This window comes from Schistocerca americana, chromosome 8 (genome assembly GCF_021461395.2).
Source record: "Schistocerca americana isolate TAMUIC-IGC-003095 chromosome 8, iqSchAmer2.1, whole genome shotgun sequence".
In the NCBI taxonomy this organism is placed as follows: Eukaryota; Metazoa; Arthropoda; class Insecta; order Orthoptera; family Acrididae; genus Schistocerca; species Schistocerca americana.
Genome location: NC_060126.1, coordinates 437679432 through 437700519, shown reverse-complemented (window position 1 = coordinate 437700519; position 21088 = coordinate 437679432). Strand labels below are relative to the sequence as shown.

The 21088-nt window shown below is 37.6% G+C and overlaps 1 protein-coding gene across 1 annotated transcript in view; it reads left to right on the top strand.

Moving 5' to 3' along the window:
* Positions 1 to 6420: 6420 nt before the first annotated feature.
* The window catches only part of LOC124544997 (pacifastin-like protease inhibitor cvp4), a 53655-nt gene continuing 38987 nt past the window's right edge, over positions 6421 to 21088 (top strand). The window contains exon 1 of the mRNA XM_047123753.1: positions 6421 to 6577. Coding sequence (XP_046979709.1) covers positions 6508 to 6577 — 70 coding nt within the window. The 5' untranslated portion in view covers positions 6421 to 6507. The remainder of the gene's footprint in view (positions 6578 to 21088) is intronic.

Sequence of the window (21088 nt, the reverse complement as noted above, 5' to 3'; positions counted from 1 at the left end):
TCTGTCAGTGTGATCATGTGATGTATCTGACCCCAGGAATGTGTCAATAAAGTTTCCCCTTCCTGGGACAATGAATTCACGGTGTTCTTATTTCAATTTCCAGGAGTGTATAAATAAAACACTCAGTTGTGTGTCGTCTTAACTGTACTATTTTAGTATTATCATTTAAACGTCACTGTTCCAATAGGCAAAATCGTATTGTCGCGACAATGCCTGCAGTGACGTTCACGACTTTAGCTCGCATTAATAAAGCTACAACCTTTCGCCTTCTACCACGGCAGTAATGTAGCGCTCGGATTTACTTTCATTATGATATTGCGCCAGAAGCAGTACCATAAAGTGCATCATATACGAGTGATGGATCATAACGATTCGTCGCCCGTCCCGCTCGATCTGTCTGTAGATTGCTAGTTTGTGGGAAATCGCAGACGACAACGATCAGTCGCTGATTGATGTTAGTTTTCTAACAAGTCGCCGAATTGTTGGCGATCGTGTGTGACAATAAGGCTGACTGGTGAGCTACCATCCATTTAGCTAGGTACTGCGCCTATTTCTCTAGATATTAACCGTGACTGTATAGTTTTGTTTCCTTTCTCTGCGACAGTGTAGATAACACACACATTAATATTATAGAGTTATTCAATGATGCAAACGACACTGAGAACGGAATTTAAAGTAGGGGTTGTCACTTTAAGAAGGAACATAAAGTATTGATACCCCTCCCCCCCTCCTCCCTTCACCCTCCAAATTATTTTGTAACTAGAATTTGGAAGGTTTGTTTTAGAACTAGAAATTCACTGAAAATTAAGAATAACGATCGCAGTTCATGAAACAGCTTCATGCTTTATTAAACTTTTAATATTTAGACTGAATGAGACAATATGAAGCGGAATTTTAATTTTACGTTTCTGGGCATTCCTATTCTTGAGCTATAGTTATGTGTCCTGCCATTTCCTACAATTTATGTCTCCCTCATACAAATGGTTCCTGGAGAGGAGCTGCAGCCTTTCCAGCAGATGGGAGACAACAGTCTGGAGAATGGCCTGATCTGGCCTTGTCACATTATCTGACACTGTCTTCCTGCGCTGGTACTGCAAACGACTAATAGAAAGAGGAAATAACATCCGTTATTTTTCCCGAGGACATGCATCTGCACTGTGTGGTTAAATTATGATGGCAACCACTTGGGTAAATATCACAGAGGTAAAATGGTCCCTTAATCGGATTTCCAGTGAGGGTCTACTCAGGAGAATGTCGTCGTTTGGATAAACAAAGCTGTCATTCTAAGGATTGGAGTGTGTAATGTTGGATTCCTCAGTCGGCTAGGTAGATCACAGAATTTAAAAAAAGAATGAAATTAAATATAGAGCTCAGTGACAAGACGAATAAGTAGTCAGGTGAGTACAGGTCTACAAAGACAAAATCAGGTAGGGGTAATGCAGGAGAAGGTCTAATAATGAATAAAAAATACGAAGGCAGGTAGGCTGTTACGGACAGTATCGTGAATGCATTATCGTGTCTAAGACAGACATGAAGAAGACACGCACTACAGAAGTACAAGATTATACAATAACTAGGTCCGCTTAAGATGAAGAACATGAAAAAACTTGTGATGAGATAAAAGAAATTACTCCGATAGTTAAGGGAGAGCACTGTGATGATGGGAGATTGGAATCCGATACCAGGAAAAGGAAGAAAAGGAAAAACAGTAGGTGGGGGAAAGAAATGAAATAAGAAACCGCCTGTGAAGTATTTCCCACCAACGATCGCCTAACACTTGGTTTAAGAATAATGAAAGAGGGTTGTGTACGTGAAGTGACTAGGAGACTCCGCAAGCTTCATATTCATTATATAATGGTACGACCGAGGTTACGGAACCAAATTTTAAATGGTAAGACATTTCCAGGGGCGGATGTGGACTCTAACCACAATTTATTGATTAATTGTAAAAGGGTAGATAATTAAAGAGGTAGCACCTTGAAATGTTAAGAGAACCATAGGTTATTGAGAGTTTCAGAGGGAGCATTAGGCAACGATTTACTACAGCACAGAGGAAAGGATTACAGTAGAAGACGAATGGGTAGCTTTGAGAGATGAAATAGCGAAGGCAGTAGAGGATGAAATACGCAAAAAGACAAGGCTTAGTAGAAATCGTCGTATATCATCCAAGATACTGAATTTAATTAATGAAAAAAAGAAAATATAAAAAATGGAGCAAATGAGGCTGGAGAAAGGGAATACAAACGTTTAAAAAATGAGATTGACAGGAACTGCAAAATGACTGAGCAAGAATTTATAGATGACAAATCTAAGGATTTACAAGCGTATTTCACTGTGGCAACGATAGATAGCGCCTATAGGAAAATTAAAGGCACGTTTCGAGAAAAGAGTAGCAGCTGTATGAATGTTAAGAGCTCAGACAGAAAACCAGTGCTAAGCAAAGAAGGAGAAGCTGAAAGGTGGAAGGAGTGTACACAAAGGCTACAAAAGAGAAAAGAATTTGAAGGGAATGTTACAGGAAGGAAATGGGACGTAGGTGAAGATGAGATAGGAGATATAATACAGCGAGGAGAATTTGACAGAGGACTGAAAGACTTAAGTCGAAGCAAGGCTCCTTGAACAGGCGAAGTTCCCTCAGAAACACTGAAATGCCTAGAAGAGTCAGCCATAATGAAACTTTTCCATCTGTTGTGCAAGCTGTATGAGACTGGCGAAATAGCTCGCAGACTTCAAGGCGAATGTAATAATTCCAATAGCAGAAAAAGTAGGTGCTGACAGGTGCGATTATTACACAACTATCAGTTTAATAAGTCGTGCAAAGTTTGAGAAAGATTAGTTTGGGTTCTGATTGAATGTAAGAAAACAGTACTGTCCCTGCGAGCTTAGCTTACAAGACAGACTGGATTTAGAGAAAGCTTTTGATAGTACACTCTTTGAAATTTTAGAGATAGCAGGGATGAACCCAGTTGTAAGACTAGGACATGAAAGGGCGCTATTAGCTCAGAAGGGAGTGGGACGGGTTTGCAGCCTACTGCCGATACTATTCAGTCTGTAGAGTGAGCAACCAACGAAGGCAACAAAGCCGCAATTGAGAAAGTAGATTAATGATTGGGATGATGACATTATAATTGTATTAGAACCAGCACAGGACTACGAAAATCTTTAGAACAGAATGAATAGTGTCTCCAAAAGGTGTTTTTCGGCAAAGGACTTGGAAGAGAAGTTGAATCGAATTGACATTGTCTTGAAAAGAGGCAATAAAATGAACAATTACACAAATGAAACAAAGGTAATGGAATGTAGTTGAATTAAATCAGGCAATTTTGAGGGAATTAGATTAGAAAATGAGACAATAAAAACAGTAAGTGAGTTTTGCAAACTGTAAGAAAAATATCCGATGTTGGTCAAGGTAGCGAAGATATAAATGAAGATTAACTACTCGTATAAGAAGGAAGGCATTTCTGTAAAAGAGGAATTTGTTTGCATCTAATTTAAATCTATGCTTTGGCAGTTAACTCAGAAACGGCGCAACGTATCGAAATTTTTCTTAATAATTATTTCTCGTCCCAACCTCTCCTGCAACACGCCTACTATCTTGTCAGACTGTTTCTGTCCTACCTGTTTATTAGCATAATACTCGTGGACGGCAGTGTCAAAACCGGCGTGAATAATAATAGTTCTTAGGTCTTAAACTTGATCCATTTGGTGAATATCATGATAACCGAGCTCTGAGTTTGATGAAAAGTGGGTACTCCAGTATGATCCCGGACAAGTAAAATTCATTTCGTGATAAACAGAGCCCAAGACAAAAGTCAAAGGTAATACTGCGATGTTTTTAGTAAGGGCCTAGTTTTATGTAAATGTTGTAGAAGTGTAATGGTCTGTTCTCACTTTAAACAGGATCTTTAACTTTTACAAATTAATGAACACAAACACAAAGAAATAGGATTACAAACTAATCAAGGGATAAACACTCAGAACTAAATTTGTTATAACAAACTTGACTACTGCAATAAGTAATAGTACATCATGGCAATTGATATTCAATCAGTTATCCTCTTTAAGCTATTGTAAGAAAGAAGTGCAAGAAATGAACCTCAACGATCACAAAGAGTGACAGAGATTGAAAAGTACAAGATGATGTTTTGACTGAGGGAAATGGGAGATTCATCAATGGATCCGTTCCCGCAGTTAATAAAACTTTCAGCAATTGTCCACACGCCTGAGACATTTCTCCGGTAAGTGCGACAAGACCAATATTCTAGCTTTTGTGAACTAGAAATATTTCCTTTACTCTGATAATGTCAGCTTTAGCGTATCTGATGGACTTTCTAACACGTCCTTCAATATTTTGTCACATGTTTCAATACTTTAGAACCGACTTACAGCAAAAAACTACGGAATCTACGACAATATCACATAACAAGATAGTAGATAACAAGAAACAATTATTCTTACAACAGCGAATATTACGTTCTTATAGACAATAAATGACTGACCGACTGCTGCATTTACATTCTGGTTTATCATCTTTGAAGTTAACAACATTTTGCTGAATAATGTATATACGAAGTGGTCGGCGGCTTGCGGCGTTCAAAGGAGACGTCACACCACCTCTGACTGTCAGCACGGTGGCCATTGTCACAACTCCCATTGAAGCAATCAAGCTGCTGACAAAAAGAATATACATATGATTGGAAAAGAAAATTCCAGATCTTTTTAATGCTGATTGGTTTGGTTTTGGAGAAATAATACAAGGGATGCCATTTTCAGATAATGGAGGCAAAACTACAGAAAAATGGACACTCTCCTAGAATTTTTTGAGAACTAGAAAAATTGTTCGACAGCGTAATATAAACTATAGGGAAATGCAAGTAACGTACAATATCTACAATAACCAAGAGGGATAAAAAACGACGAAACACTTACACGGAATTGCTCGGATTAAAAGTGTTGTAAGGTATGGATGATCAAACTACACGTCAAGGACCTCCTGGACTAAATAAAAGATAGCTCCAGGAATGGGATTAAAATTTTAGAATGATAGGATATCAAGATTCGCTGATGGCATTGTTGTTCTCTGTGAATGTGACAACGATTTGCGAGTCCTGTAGAATGAAATAAACTGTCTAATGAGCACATACGGTAGACATTAATGATGAAGAGTTGTTGTTGTTGTCTGTTGTGGTCTTCAGTCCTGAGACTGGTTTGATGCAGCTCTCCATGCTACTCTATTCCGTGCAAGCTTCTTCATCTCCCAGTACCTACTACAACCTACATCCTTCTGAATATGCTTAGTGTATTCACCTCTTGGTCTCCCTCTACGACTTTTACCCTCCACGCTGCTCTCCAATACTAAAATGGTGATCCCTTGATGCCTCAGAACATGTCCTACCAACCGACCCCTTCTCCTAGTCAAGTTGTGCCACGAACTCCCCCCCAATTCTCTTCAATACCTCCTCATTAGTTATGTGATCTATCCATCTAATCTTCAGCATTCTTCTGTAGCACCACATTTCGAAAGTTTCTATTCTCTTCTTGTCTAAACTATTTATCGTCCATGTTTCACATGGCTACACTTCATATAAATACTTTCAGAAACGACTTCCTGACACTTAAATCTATACTCGATGTTAACAAATTTCTCTTCTTCAGAAACGCTTTCTCTGCCATTACCTTTCTACATTTTACATCCTCTCTACTTCGACCATCATCAGTTATTTTGTTCCACAAATAGCAAAACTCCTTTACTACTTTAAGTGATGAAGAGTAGCAGAAATAAAATTTGCAATAATTTTAACATAGAAATTAGGGGACCACACAGTAGACGAAGTACAGAAATTCCGCCTCGCAAGAAAGTGAACAAGACATTCCTGAGGATGTAAGTCTGGAGCACAGCATTATCAGGGAAAGAAGAGGTGTGAAGCGTGTGATGTGTGGTGTTAAAAAATGACCGCGAAAATTACAGAAGAAATGACAAAGTTTTGCACAGAGTGAAGGTATATTTCCAAATCACTGACTAGATGAAGATCTACAATGATGGGGAGCTTTAGAGGGGAAAAACTGTAAGAGAAGACAGAGACTGGAATGCTTCGGACAAACAACCGAGGACGCCGTGCCTAAGTACTACTCTTGAGATAAAGAGGCAGACACAGGAGAGCAGGGCGAGGCGGGACGCATCAAACCAGTTTGAAGACTTACGAAATAAAGAAGTATATATTACAAGACAAACTGAACGAATAAAATAAGCGATTAAGACAGAGAGATTGGTTTACGGAGGCATAGCCATTTTCCTCCCGGTCAGTATGCTAAATGATATTGGCACGAAATAACCTCTGAGACGCAATGCACTATACTGCGTCAAATGTGCACGTGCCCTCCGCTTCGGAATTCAGAGGTCATCAGTAAACACAGAATTATCGCTGGGTCGACACAGCTGTCAGATAGTCGGTCGTGGCTCGGCAGCTGTTAGGTCCAGGCGTCTTCAACACTAGCAGTATAGCAGCCATGAACACCACAGCCTCCGTATTAGTCCTCCTTTTATTGGCGCTGGGGTCTCTGGTGGATGCTGAGAAAGGTACAGTAGATATTGCTAAAGTAGTGTGTAGATAATGCATACATCAACACACCTTTCATACTGTCTCTTGCGCTGAATGTTGCCTCCTACTGCTTCACAACGTATTACAATCTTCCATGGGGAGAAAGTTCAGTCAACATCTACATTCGTACTCCGGAAGGCACCTTAGGGCTGTCGCAGAAGGGCAGTTTGTATAGCACTATCATTCTAACCCAACCCCCTTCTCACCCTCCTCCCCCCCCCCCCCCTTCCACTTTCATTTTCCTGTGCTACTCGCGTACGACTAACTCACCAGATAAGCTTCAGTTTCTGTTATTTTTGTGTCGTGATAATTTCGCCACATGCGTGTGGGGCGGAAGTAATTTGTTGCCAGCCTCCTCTGGGAACATATACTCCCGGAATTTTAACAATAAATCTTTCAGTGAAGGACAGGAGTCTCTTGAAGCGTCTACTAGTGGAACATGATGTGAACATCCTTAGTGCTACCCCACTTACTACTTGTCAACCATATCCTGTTTAACCCACCCACAATAAACCAAAAAACGTCACAGCCTCGGTCGTAGGAGATCTGAAAGAATTCATTACAGCAAATCGATTTTTGTCACTGTGTTACCATCTTCAGTGCTACAAAACTATTGGCCATAAAATTAGATATGAAGACCGTCTTATGTCACAGTGCCCAATTTTTGCAAACAACCCATTACACTGGATATATTTCATTAAAAAGGGTACCAAGATTTTACAGATAAGAACCAATTAAAAACGCAGTCTCTGTAACCCGAGAAATCAATAATATAAATAATACAAAAATATATCAATACTAGAAATTACGCTCTCAGTTGTACGGAGCTTTGCTGCACGCTATTGTAAGCTGCTAGCTCAGTTCGAAATTTGTTTATTAGCTGCTATGTTCTTCTGTATTGACGCCCTGTTGAAGTTGCAATATGTGTTTTTATTGCGTGAAACTTCAAGACTTAATTTTTTGTATATGCTGTATGTTATAACTGTAATATATTCGACGTGACGTATGCCTACGTTACATAATACGATCTTCATGTCTACTTTCATGTCTTAGAATATCACCGAAGATCGTCACAGAGTGGCTGAAATCGATTTGCTGTATCAAATGATTTCAGACCTCTTACGATGGAGGCTGACATTTTCTTTACAGTACTAATATTGCCGTCGCTGAGCACGTGGTTCCCAATGGAATCTAACGTCAAGGAGTTTTTTCTTCTACATCACAGAGCACGTCACATTTCACGAACTAGCTTCGACAGTGTAAGGAGATAAGTAGAAAGTGTATTTTACACATGCGAGCAATTTAGTGGGCCTGAACTACAAGTTAATACTTTGAAACACAAACGTATTGGCGCGTTCTTGTTTTTCGACGCTGGTTCATATAACATTTTTATTGTGTGGTGGTAATTTCCTGGCTTCTTCTTCTTTAGAGAAGTTATGTACGATATTAATTTTTTAGTTCAGCAGAGACCAAACGTGGTTAGTCAATGAGTAGCAACTGCTTTGTGTTCACATATCTACGAGGGCGCTTCAAATAGGAAGATATAAATTATTACAGCTGGCGGGCTATGTTTTATTGAATGCTGCACCACACTTGAAAGTGACACAGACACATTACACTATTTTTCGTCATTGTCATCAAGCCTCTGTAAATAATGGACAGAAGGTTCTGCCAATCGTTCAGGTCCTCGACATAGAAATCCGTTCCTTGGTCAACAGAGCCATTCGAGAACCGCTGTGTGAGCGACCTCATGGTTGGAAAATCTCTTCCCACCACCTATTCTTTCAGCTTGCAGGAAGGATGGAAATCCCCTGAAGAATAATGTGGAATTCCCTATCAGCAACACAGATGTATGCGCGGCCTTGGCAACATTTCACAACGGCCAGAGGCTACTTTGCCTTTTATAGATACAGGGCCTGAATTTCACCCAAAAAGGGCAAAAATTTCAGGCTGAATCTGTGTGCAGTTTAGATGTTTTGCCCACAAGAACTGTACTGTCCCGCGTTCTTCAACTCTTCCGGTTGCCACGCCGTTTCAGTGGTCTGAGGTGAAACGACATGAGTAACTTACTTTCTAAAGTCCATAAAGTACATATTGCACCGCAATAGTGTTTGGTGGCACCGTAATGACTCCAAACATAATGAGTATGCCAAACTGAAGTTTCTCTCCAAGTAACTGGAATGCATACACAACAGTTGTCATCAGAAACACTACATCTGTGGAATAAAACGTCGTTTTTAATTTTGTGATGCTGTAAAATTTATTAAGGTGGGTTTTGTGTAAGGAGAGTTTCTATTTTATGCCGCCTTGGCTCTGCATCTTACACATCTTTACACATACCAAAACAGTATTGTCTGTGCTGTGTGTCTTTCATTAGTAAAATTCTGTAGTCAGTTATCTGTCCTGTTAAATCCGAAAGATCAGTCAGTCATTGCGGTAGGCACGACAAAGCGTCAGCCACAACATTAGTCTTACATTTTATACACATTTTGTCGAAAATGTATTCCTGTATGAAAGCTGTCCACCTCGTAATCATAGAATGTAGTAGCCAACAGGTCTACAAAAAGCTCAGAATGTGGTGATCACAAAATACCTAACGTGTTATAACTGAACTTCTTAAATGCCCATATTATGGCCAGAGCTTGTAACTGAGTAGCACTCTGAAAGGGTTCTCCTAGCAAAACTAATTGTATTAACTTCTGTCCTTTTCAGACGTTTGAAATGGACATGCACCAATTCACAAAATCGATGCGTCAGTGGCAACGCAAAATTCTACGTTCATGCCAACATGACATAGGATTTCAGAATTAGTTAAAGCATTCTTTACAGCGTTGAAAGCTATTTGATATTTTACTGACCATTTTCATCGGACATTCTTTTTTAATAGTCTCAATAGTGGTAGACTGTTAAGCGGTTGTCCAGGAAAAAAACGATGAAAAAACGATTTATTGGTCAAGAAAAGCTTCAAAATGCCGTTTTGTGTACGGAGCTGAAAAATTCATCACTGTACTTATCAGGATTAGGACTTACTCCTGAAGGAGATACCACATGCCCCAAAAATTTTATTTTCTCACGACCTAACTTTGACTTCTGCAAGTTAAGTGAGACTCCAGTCTGTGAAATTTCACGAAATGTTCCTGTATAACAGCTAAAATCAAGAGATAATCAACATATAGTGTTACTTTGTCTAGGAGATCTGGTCTGAGAGCAGTATCTAGTGCCATAGTTAATAAACCAGAAATTACGCTAAGTCCAAATGGTAAAACACACAAAACTGATAACTTCTACCAGCATAGACAAAAGCATTTCCTAGACTCATCTAACAATAAGACCTCCCAACAGGAGCAGGAGAGATCTACCCTTGTCAAGTTATGTACTACATGAAATTCCACTAACTGCTCTTCTAGATTTTCTGGTTATTTGCAGACTGTTATAATTATTTCATTGATACCAGGCACATCCAGAATGAGACGTACTTGGCTATTATGTTTATTTACCGCTAATAATGGACTGCAGTATTGTGAATGTTATGATTCAATTATTTTTCACTGAACAGTTGACCATATTTCTCGAGCAGGAGCGTCTCGTTTCATTCACGGAATGGAGTAAGATTTATAGCACAATTTGTCCTATGGAATCATGTCCACATCTATTTCTTACGCCAGGTTTCGCCTCAACAACATGTAAGTATTTCAAAAGTATGTTTCTTAAATCTAATTACAGTTGTGTACCCAGATAAGAAGATTCTATTGTCTTACCTTGTAAATAAGCTATTTTATTGTCATTTTTACCATGGTGAGTTGAGAAACAATCTTGTAGAACACTCTTGGGCTTTAAAACTTTTACTTTAATCCCCTGGTAGTACATATCATGCACCATTGCTGATTGTATTAAAAGTTGCTTTGATAACATTGCCCTCGATTCGTAAGTAGAACTGTAGAACTTACCCAAATAAAAGTCTAATTTTACAGAAAAACTCCATACCCAGCAAGCAGTCGACAACAAGACTTTTTGCAATCAGGAACAGGATAAGACCTCTCCATTTCCAACGACGACATTTACTTTTGTCTGAGGTTGCAACCTATCACCTAGAGCTCTCACAATTTTGTACCAGCTAGATTGGTACTTTGTCTACTACTTTAATCTTTTTTAAACAAGTTATGTGGTAAAACCTAAATAGAGGACAAGTGTCTAGATTTTTGTAGGAATTTTTCCCACTATGGCAGATACCGAGGCTAGCATTAAACCCCATGATTTCTTACTGTGCAGAAGCTGATCCAAAGTAAACTTGCCTCTAATATCGGTACCGTCGTCATACCTTAAGAGATTGACATGATTGTCTTGAGAGCCCGTACATCATGATACATCTGTCATCAGAGGGCTTAATGAGGTCGAAATTAGTTTGATTAAGCTTCTGTGGAGATAGCTGGTGGTGCTTCATTGGTGACTTCCTCGGTCTTTAGCAAATGACTTTGATTTTGCCAACTGCTAACAGGCGCACCCTGTGGTATACAGCTATTTTGCTGATAAGTATTGTCTTCACTTCCTTGTCTCTGGGCTTCATAATTGAATTCCAAAACCTGCTATCGTTCTTTCTGGAATTTTGTCTGCCTATTTCCCTGGTACCCGGCGTCTTGCAAGCTAATTTTCAAACCTTCCTCTGTAACTATTATCCGAATACCGTACCTGTGCCATTGTGCAGCATACATCACACTTGTATGACGTAGAAAGTGACGTCATAGGAGCACCACAGTGCTCTTTAAGATTACCCGTGTTATATCCTGCGCGCCTGGCTGACCTCAATGCAGCGTGCTAGTCTGGCCGATATGGTTTCAGTTATAGACCTTCATATCCTCGTCAATAAGACCAGTAGAATCTAGAACAGACATAAAAATGTTCTAAATCCTCTTCTGGTACGTGTACAAGTTTCTCACGAATATCGAAGGAGAACTTTGACTTCAGAATTCTTAAAACACCTTTGTGAGAAATCCGTTCGTCCCATTAACAAGTTTTGTTTAAATATTTCTCACAGTACCTGCGAAGAATATCCTGGAGTTTAGCATTGTCTGTGGCCCAAGGAGCTCCATGGCTTTCTATGTAGTCTGTGGTTAAACGGATGTTTTGATGCTCAGTCCAAGACAGTGGTAACACTCCTCTGGAAGCTAGTATAAACACGATTCTACGCGGAATATTTTTCTGTGGTATAAAGACTTTGACTTGTCTATGATTGAGCAGATTATCCTCAAGCAAAACAGATGAGAGTGATGATGCAGTTATTACCACATATGGTACATGAACTACCGACTGGTTATTATACTTTGTGTCTTTATTGTATGTTGTACTATTTGTTGCAGTAGGACCAGTGTAATAATCGCATACTTTATAGACTGTCGGTAGTGTACATGGAACCACGCAGCTGACTGTAGACAATTCCTGTTATGCGGTCGTGATTAAGCAACTACTTGGTCATGGCATTCTAGCAGAACTTTGTTTAAACTAGCTTTTATTTGTTGAGATTAGGATTTTATAGATTTTCCAGCGTTGTCTAATTCGGACATAGCGGCTGTGACCGTTTCTTCTACGACTCGCTATAGTTCTGAATTTATCTCTCATACTTTTGCAAAAACGATTGAGGAAAACCATTCACAATGTGTTTGCACTGTTCACTGAATTGTTTTTGAGCCTTCACGCTTTATTCTTCAATGAAAGTATCGACTTTTTTTATAACTGCACAACGGCATTTTTAATTGTTTTTGATCTTCATATAACGTCCGTAGATCTTCCGGAAGGCCTTGACAAGCATTCATCATTTGCTAGAATATCTTACTGTAATGACAATATGTTGAAATTAGCAATCAGTTACTCTTTGTTATTAGATTTTTTTTTTTTCAAATAAGTAGACTGTGTCGCAATTCTTTGTACTGGTTTCGTAATTCTTTGGATTGGTTTTGTAATCATTTAGATTGATTCCCTAACTATGTGATTATGTCACCTCAAAATTTTCTAATAATAGGGCAATGAGGTCATTTGGTTGACCGGCTGTTTGCATTTTCGTTTCACGTGAAGTATTGCCACCATGAATACTTACTTCAAGTGAAACTTATCATCCGATTTATGAATTACGCTACTCGAAAGATCACCTAAATTAGTGTCATTTTCACACAACGAATTATTTGTCATAATATGGGGATTAGTTTCAGAGCACTTTTACACTCAGGTTCCGAAACTCGTGTGTGTTCAACTTCCGAGTTAGCAGACTAGTTCTGTTCAAAGTTAATATCTTCCTATATAGTCATTTTAGGAATCTTACCTAATTTTACCATAACATTAATGTAAATCAAAAATATTTTTGCAAAAATGTTTAATGAATACAATCTGAAAAACATCTACAAGGTAAAATATCCAGCTCAGGAATGCCATGACAGATAAAAAGTTACGTAGACAGTCATCTTGTGACTTACATTCCTGTAATCTCATTGACAGTGCCAAGCGTTATTAAATGACTTGGATGAAAATTTCAGTATAACTTTTTTAAATTTTTTTTCTGATTGGTTTGATGCGGCCTGCCACGAATTCCTCTCCAGCGCCTACCTCCGTTACAGAGGACCACTCACACCCTATGACCTCAGTTACTTGCTGCATGTATTTCACTTTTTGTTTACCTCCAGAGTTTTTGCGCCCTACGCGTCATATGTTAATAGGTGTCCTAAAATCCCGCCCCTTCTTCTTGACAACGTTTCCCATACATTTCTTTTTCCGGAGAACCTCCTCTTTCTTAACCTTATCAGTCCACCCAATTTTCAACATTCTTCTGTAGCACCACATCTCAAATGCTTCGCTTCTCTTCTTTTCCGGTTTTCCCTCAGTCTGTTTCCTTACCGTACAACACTGTTCTACAGTCGTACGTTCTCAGAAATTTCTTCTTTAAATTAAGACCTATGTTTGATCAGCAGACTTCTCTCGGTCAGGAATGCCCTTCTCGTCGTTGATAGTCGGTTTTTTTGTCCTCCTTTCTCTGTCCGTCGTGGACTGTTTTGCTGCCTAGGTAGCAGAACCCCTTAACTTCTCCTACGTCGTGATAAAAAATCCTGATGTTCAGTTTCTCGCTTTTCTCATTTCTGATATTTCTCATTACTTCCGTCTTTCTTTGATTTACTCTCAATTCATATCCTGCACTCATTAGACTTTTCATTCCATTTAGCAGATCCTGAGAATAGCAATGTCGTCACCGAATCTTATCACTGTTATTCTTCTACAATGAACGTTAATTCCACTCTTGAAACTTGCTTTTGTTTCCGTCATTGCTTCTTCGATCTATAGATTGAACAATAGAAGTGAAAGACTACATCCCTCTCTCACAATCTTTTCAATCCGAGCACTTCGTTCTTGGTCTTCCACTCTTATTGTTCCCTCTTGGCTTTTGTACGTTGTAACCTCCCCACAGAAAAAATAATAAATAATATGAATAATATTCTAATTTAGTGTAACCTCAAAACAGAAAAATTCCTGAACTTCTCAACAGTAAAAATTATAATTATGCCGTTCACATTCAGTGTAACGTCCCAAAAAAAAAGAAAAATTCAGTAACCTGGTAATAATACAATGTAACTAACCTCTCAATTAAATTGTCGCTCACTTATAACTTTTCAATGATTGACTGTGAATTTAACCTGGTAGATTTTGGACGTCAGCAGTGCTGCGTCATGGCCCTGAAAGATCATTCTGAATAAAAAAGAGAAATATTGTTACCTCAATGAAGTCGCCGGATAACGCATATATATCTGCTCTTACAATAAATTATTCTGGGACAAGCCTGTGCAATGCTGGCCGATAGATTTGTCATTTATGAAAAGAAACAACTGATTTTTCTTTTGCAATAATCGGGATGATCATGGATTGGAGAAATTAGTAAATTCTTTAAATTGAAGTGAATGGTTGTTTAAAGTTACTTTTTATGAGAAAGATTACTATTAGGACATTTTTTAAAACATTTACATGGGACTTGAGATAACAATACTACATATGCGCGAGGCTGCTTTTACCTTATACAATAATGCTCAGGCTCCGGCATCGCTGCACCACAACCGGCCCAGCCAACACGATACACCAGACCAGACTGCTCGCAATCAACAACTTACTCCTACAGCTACACAGTTCCTACTGCAGTCAACACTGCTCTCTGGTCTGAGATTCTCTTATACCTTACACATCGCAGGCAGCGCGTGAGCAATATATCGAAATTACATCTGCTCGGACCTCTTACATGATCCTCCACTGGGGGGTCAAAAATTTGGCAGCGATGGTGAGTCAATTGGACTTTCCATGAGCAACAAATTTTTCTAAAATCTATTTAGTTACTAAGTCTACAGTCACAGAGTATATACATTATTGATAAGTGCAGAACATATTAAGTAATGAAATAGAGTGCACACGCACTGAGTACAGAATATATCAAGAAATGACAAAAAGTATACGCAATGAGTACAAAAGATATTAACAAATGACAAAGTGCACATGCACTGTATAAGTCTTTAGGAATTTTTACATAACATATCATGGAGTGAAATAAAGTGCACACGCACTGAATACAAAATATATTAACAAATTATATAAAGTGCACATGCACTGTAGAAGTCTTTAGCATTTTTACAACATATCATGGAGTGAAATAAAGTGCACACGCACTGAGTACAAAATATATTAACCAATGACATAAAGTGCACACGCACTGTAGAATTCTTAGGATATTTAGAACGACTGCTCATATTAACAACTGAAATGAAGTGCACATGCACTGTAAAAATCTTTAGCGTTTTACAAGAACTAGGAAAGGAATGGGAAGGATTACATCATGGTTGTAGCACAGTAGGTTGCACATAGTTGCACCGAAAGTCCATATCTTTCTACAGAAGCACAACACCAAGTGAGACTATCTGAAGTTCTCTTCCCTGAAGTATTTATCAGTGTAGCCAAGACACTGAAATGTTGTATTAATATTCAGTGTTATCATTTTGGTAGTACATTAGGTACACCAAACAGTAGGACCATAATAACATCTCCATCGTTCAAGGTGGTGGACAGCTTGGTATGTCAACACCACATTCTTGTAGAATCCATGCTCTTTCACCAACGTAGAATTAATGCAAAAACCAAATATAGTGCTCCATGATCACGAGCATTGACAGCTCAAACGAATATTGCAGTAATTTCTGGTAATTAGGTCAGAAGGTGAAGGACATTAAGTCTTATGCTAGTCATAATTGAGAATTACACTAGTCTGTCAACCGATTTGAGTAATTACTGGCATTCATCGGCTATTTACACACCATTTAAGTAATATGTATGGAGTATTACAGAACATTATTCGTAAGTCATCTCAATATAGTAATTATTGGCACTCATTGGCCAGTTACAAAGCATTGTTTTATGCATTATTCAGAAGTCATCATTCAAAATGAGTTAATTATTGGCATAGCATTTATACATAATTCATGTAATTATAGTAATCATTGGCATTCATTGGCCAGTCACTAAACATGTAGCAAGTATTGAATATTACAAAACACTATTCATAACTCATCTGATTGCGGTAATTATTGGCACTCATTGGCCAGTTACAAAGTATTCATATAGTTTTACAAAACTTTATTCAGATTTATTCAGAAGTCATCATTCAAAACAAGAGTTAATTATTGGCATAGCATTCATAGAGTATAACAAAAACATTATTTACAGAAATTATGGGCATAGCATTTATGCATTATTACAAAACATCATTCAGTATTACTCAGAACTCATCATTCAGATGACATAGGACATATTTAAAATGTAACACACTGTAACTATTACTCAAGGTCTGTGGGCCAATAATACATACATATAATGGATTCAGTACAACAGAGAAATTTGTATTACATTTAGAACTAGAAATATATTTTAACTGGTGGCATTATTTGGTTGTATACTGGTAATAGTTGGGACTGGTAATAATTTCTCTTTTTTTGTGTTAGCAATGCATTGCGTTGGGATCGATAATTGCTGAGGGCATGAAAATATATGCTTTTGACTTATTGCTGGAAATACGGATTAATAACGTCATTCGCCATGAGTCAGCTGTAGGAAGGTTATGAAAGAAGTAGAGTATATGTGATCACATTCATGAATGATACACACAATGGATAAAAAAATGCAAGTACTAGAACAGGTTTAATGAATAACTGCTGCTAGCACATTAATTTCATGAATAGCTTCTCCTGGAAAAAATACAAAATGGATTATTGAGCTGAAAGAAGAAACGCATATTATGTTGAAAAGTAGTGAACTTCAAATTAACAGGTAATGAAACGTGTACTCAATATGTATGTACTCTAGCTGTCTTTTCCAAAACATTCAGTCATTATACCATGCAACATAAGACATACTGTCAAAAGGAACTGCAACAAATACTTAAATAACTACATAGCATTTCTTAACTAATATTAAATATATAAACTTCATCATTCTCATCTGCAAAGAAAAACTTCATTATTCATATTACCATAACTTCATCACTATCATAACCTGCAATGAAAAACTTTATTATTCATATTACCATATTCTTCATATAACTATTCATCATCATTTATTATCATCTGCAAAAAAGGACACTTCATTATTCATTATTCATTTTTCCATTTACTTCATATGATTATTCATACTATAGAGTTTCTTATTTCTAGCATATTTCATCACTAAAACTAAAATGTGTAGTTCTGTCTGACAGCCTGCATCAATCGCCTCGTATTCTGAAAGAAAAATAATTAGTCAAGACTGCTATCATACGATGTGTATAGTATATTCTGGTTAATGCTTGTTAATTCTGAGCCATTTACTCTTCATGAAAAGATATTGCATTTTCTTTTGTTCATTCCGAAGGAGAAATTCCCATTTCATAGTAAGCCACTGTGGATTGTTTAATTTATTTCTTTTACACATTATTGCTTTCTGAAAATGATGAATAAGGATTAATATCTTGCCTTTAAATCATATACTCATAAGATAAAAACTCGTTTCTAGTGATACAACTAAGCATACAACATAGCATGACAGAAAACGTATTATGTCAAAAACATAGACAGTTTTCAAGTGCAAAAAATGTATACACAGTATCATAATGCAGTAGCAAAAAAATGTAGAATAGTCAATATATTGAGATGATATAAGGAAAAAATGTCAAAGTCAACTGGTGTTTGTTATATCTTAAAGATTACATAGTGCATACAGACAAAAATTCTACTTTCGATAGGAAAACGACATACATACACAAAAAATGAAAAATGTTCACGGTCTGATATATAACGACAAGAAAAGCGACCTGCAAACCTTACCTTGCCGGGCTCTTGCCAAGAAAAAATATGATAATCATCAGTAAATAGTCACATAGATAGAATTGCATAAGTGGTCATATAATATGTAAGTTTATCTGGAAAAATGAGCACAGTCTGATGTGTAACGACAAGAAAAGCGACCTGCTAACCTTACCTTGCCGGGCACTTGCCAAGAAAAAAATATGATAATCATCAATAAGTGATCATATAAATATAATTGCATAAGTGGTCATAAAAAATTAAAGGAAATGGCATTACAGTGTGATAAATCATAAAGTATGTTATTTCAATAAAGGGTATAATATTGGAGACATGGTGATTGCCATTACTTTTTCTGGTTCAACGAGATGTAGGAAAGGATACTAATTCTTTAATTTTGTTGGGTGGTTCAACATTTTTCAATATAACAGTCGGAGATAGCATAGTAGATTCATTTGGTATGGAGTTAATTACGTCCTGGAATGAGAGTATGTGTGTGTCCCAATCAATATGTTTTTTATGGCAGTATATTCTACATAGTTTACCGATTTCTTTCATTAGACGTTCACAAGGGTTCGAAGAAGCGTGACACTTGGATTTATAGAACGGGGAAATGTTCCTTGCTCGTAACATACGGATCCATATTGCAGATCGAAATTGTGGTCCATTGTCGGAAATTACTTTCAGTACATGCCCTACATGAAATAGAAAATGTTTTACAAATGCGTTCGAAACAGATTTAGATAACCTTTTCGTAACGGAGTGAAGGTAACAAATTTCGAAGTGAGTTCAACAGCGACAAAGATGTAGCAAAAACCTCTATTAGATCTGGGAATCGGACCAAAAATGTCTACAGCGGCCATGTGTCTCAATTTAACGGGTACAATGGGATGTAACGGAGGAATATGTGAAGTCGTGTCTGATTTAGCTTTCTGGCAGATTTTACATGACGCTAAAACTCGTCGGATAAGTTTCTCCATGTTGGCAAAATAACAGTTCTGTCTAAGTATAAGAAAACATTTCCTGGTTCCATAATGTGCGTAACTTAAATGAGTGCACCAAATTAATTTGTTAACAAGCTCGTCAGAAATACATATTAACCAATTGTTGCTGTCAGGGTGAGAGCGGCGAAACAGAATGTTATTGCGTACAGTGTAATGGTAACATTATTCGTATCTTGCCAAAGGCGTTTAATTTCTTTCCATACATTGTCTTTGCTCTGCTCCTGTGCTATGTCTCGTAATGATGACGAAATAAAATTTTCGAAAGCAACTTGTTGAATATACATGACCCTAAAATTTGCTTGGCAGAAGTTGGTTGCGATGTCTTGCTGATTGTTGCTGAGAGAAATGGATAGTGCGCCTTCTACAACATTTTGTGTACTTGGAATGTGAACAATTGTAAAATTAAATTCCTGTAAATAAAGTTTCCATCTGCTTAATCTGTCATGTGAAAATTTTGCGGAAAGTAAAAACTGTATAGCTCTATGATCTGTGTAAACGTTAGTATGTCTTCCATAAAGAAAATGCCTAAATCTCGTAAATGCCCGTACAACACATAATGTTTCAAGTTCTGTAACAGAATAATTGCGTTCAGCAGGTGACAGAATGCGACTTGCAAAGGCGATGTTTTTAATTACTGTATGACCGTCTTCTTCAATTTCCTGAAAAATGTGTACGCCTAAAGCTGTGTTAGAACTGTGGATGGCAATGGAGAAATTTGTAGTATGATCTGGGTGTGATAAAAGAGGTGCATTCAGCAAGGCATGTTTCAAATTAACAAATTCAGACTGTGCTTGGCTATCCCAGGACCAAATAGCGTTTTTACCCGTCAATTGGCATAATCTAGGGGTGTCTAAAGCAGAGTAATGAATAAATTTACGGAAAAAGTTAATTAAACCCAGAAAGCTGCGTAGTTATTTCTTCGTCGTTGGAACAGTAACGTCACGTAAGGTTTGAAGTTTTTCCGTGTCAGGCGCAATGCCTTCTGCTGATATTACATGTCAAAGAAATTTTGTGGAAGTTTTACAAAAGTGCGATTTGCTAAGATTAATTGTGAGTCCTTGTGCACGAAAAGTTTGTAACAGTTGTTCAAGAATCAGATTGTGTTCAGACCAGTTAGCTTCTGCAATGAGAATGTCGTCTACATGCATTGTGATTCTGTCTTTAAGTTCTGTCGGAAGTATACAATTCAAACCGCGAATAAATGCTGCTGACGAAATAGTTAAACCGAAGGGTAATTTGCAAAATTGATAATTGAATTTGCCAAAATGCCGATTTCAAATCTAATGTGGAATAAATAGCAGTACCATGAAATTTCTGTAGAAGTTCTTCTAGTGTTTGTGGGCGATCTGTTTCATTAATAATAATGTCATTGATGTGGCGCGAATCAAGTACAAGCCGAAGTGAGCCATCCCTTTTCTTAACAATATGGAGCGGGTTTATGTACGGACTAACTGCCGGTTCAATAATTCCTTGGTCAAGTATAGCTTGCAATTCTTTCTTAACTTGTTCTCTGTGAATATAAGGAATGGGATAATGTTTGGCTTTAAATGTGTCGTGCTGTTTGACTTGAAATTCATACATAAAACCGGACATAGTACCAGGGATGTTGTCAAAAACTGGAGCTTGCTGTAAAAGAATATTGCATAGTTCAGTACGTTCGTTGTCTGTATTTGCACTCCTTTGTTTTACTTTATCAGAAATCATTTGCATAACGTCATAGTCGGCTTCGTCTGGTGTATTGTAGTTGCGTATGTTCGTATCTGTGAACAATGTGGAATGACAGTCTGTATTACGCGATGTCGAAATGACCTCTGTCCGATTAATTGTTTGTTCTTCTGCAGATAAAGCGTGCTGAAATTCTAATGCCAGTTGTACATTCTCATCCTTTAACATTAAACAGGAATTTTGAAAGTCAAAAACTGCGTTGTGTTGTACCAAAAAACTCGTACCTAGAATAGCGTCTGTTGTCAATAAGGGAACAATCCAAAAATTTGAGTGGAACGTATGACCTGCAATACAAAATGATAAGTGTGTCTGTAATTTTACATCTACTCCTTTACTAGATACTGCTCCTTTTACTTTAGTTTTGCCTAATGGTACCGTAGGATAGGTATTCTTTTTGTTACATTCGTTGAAAGTT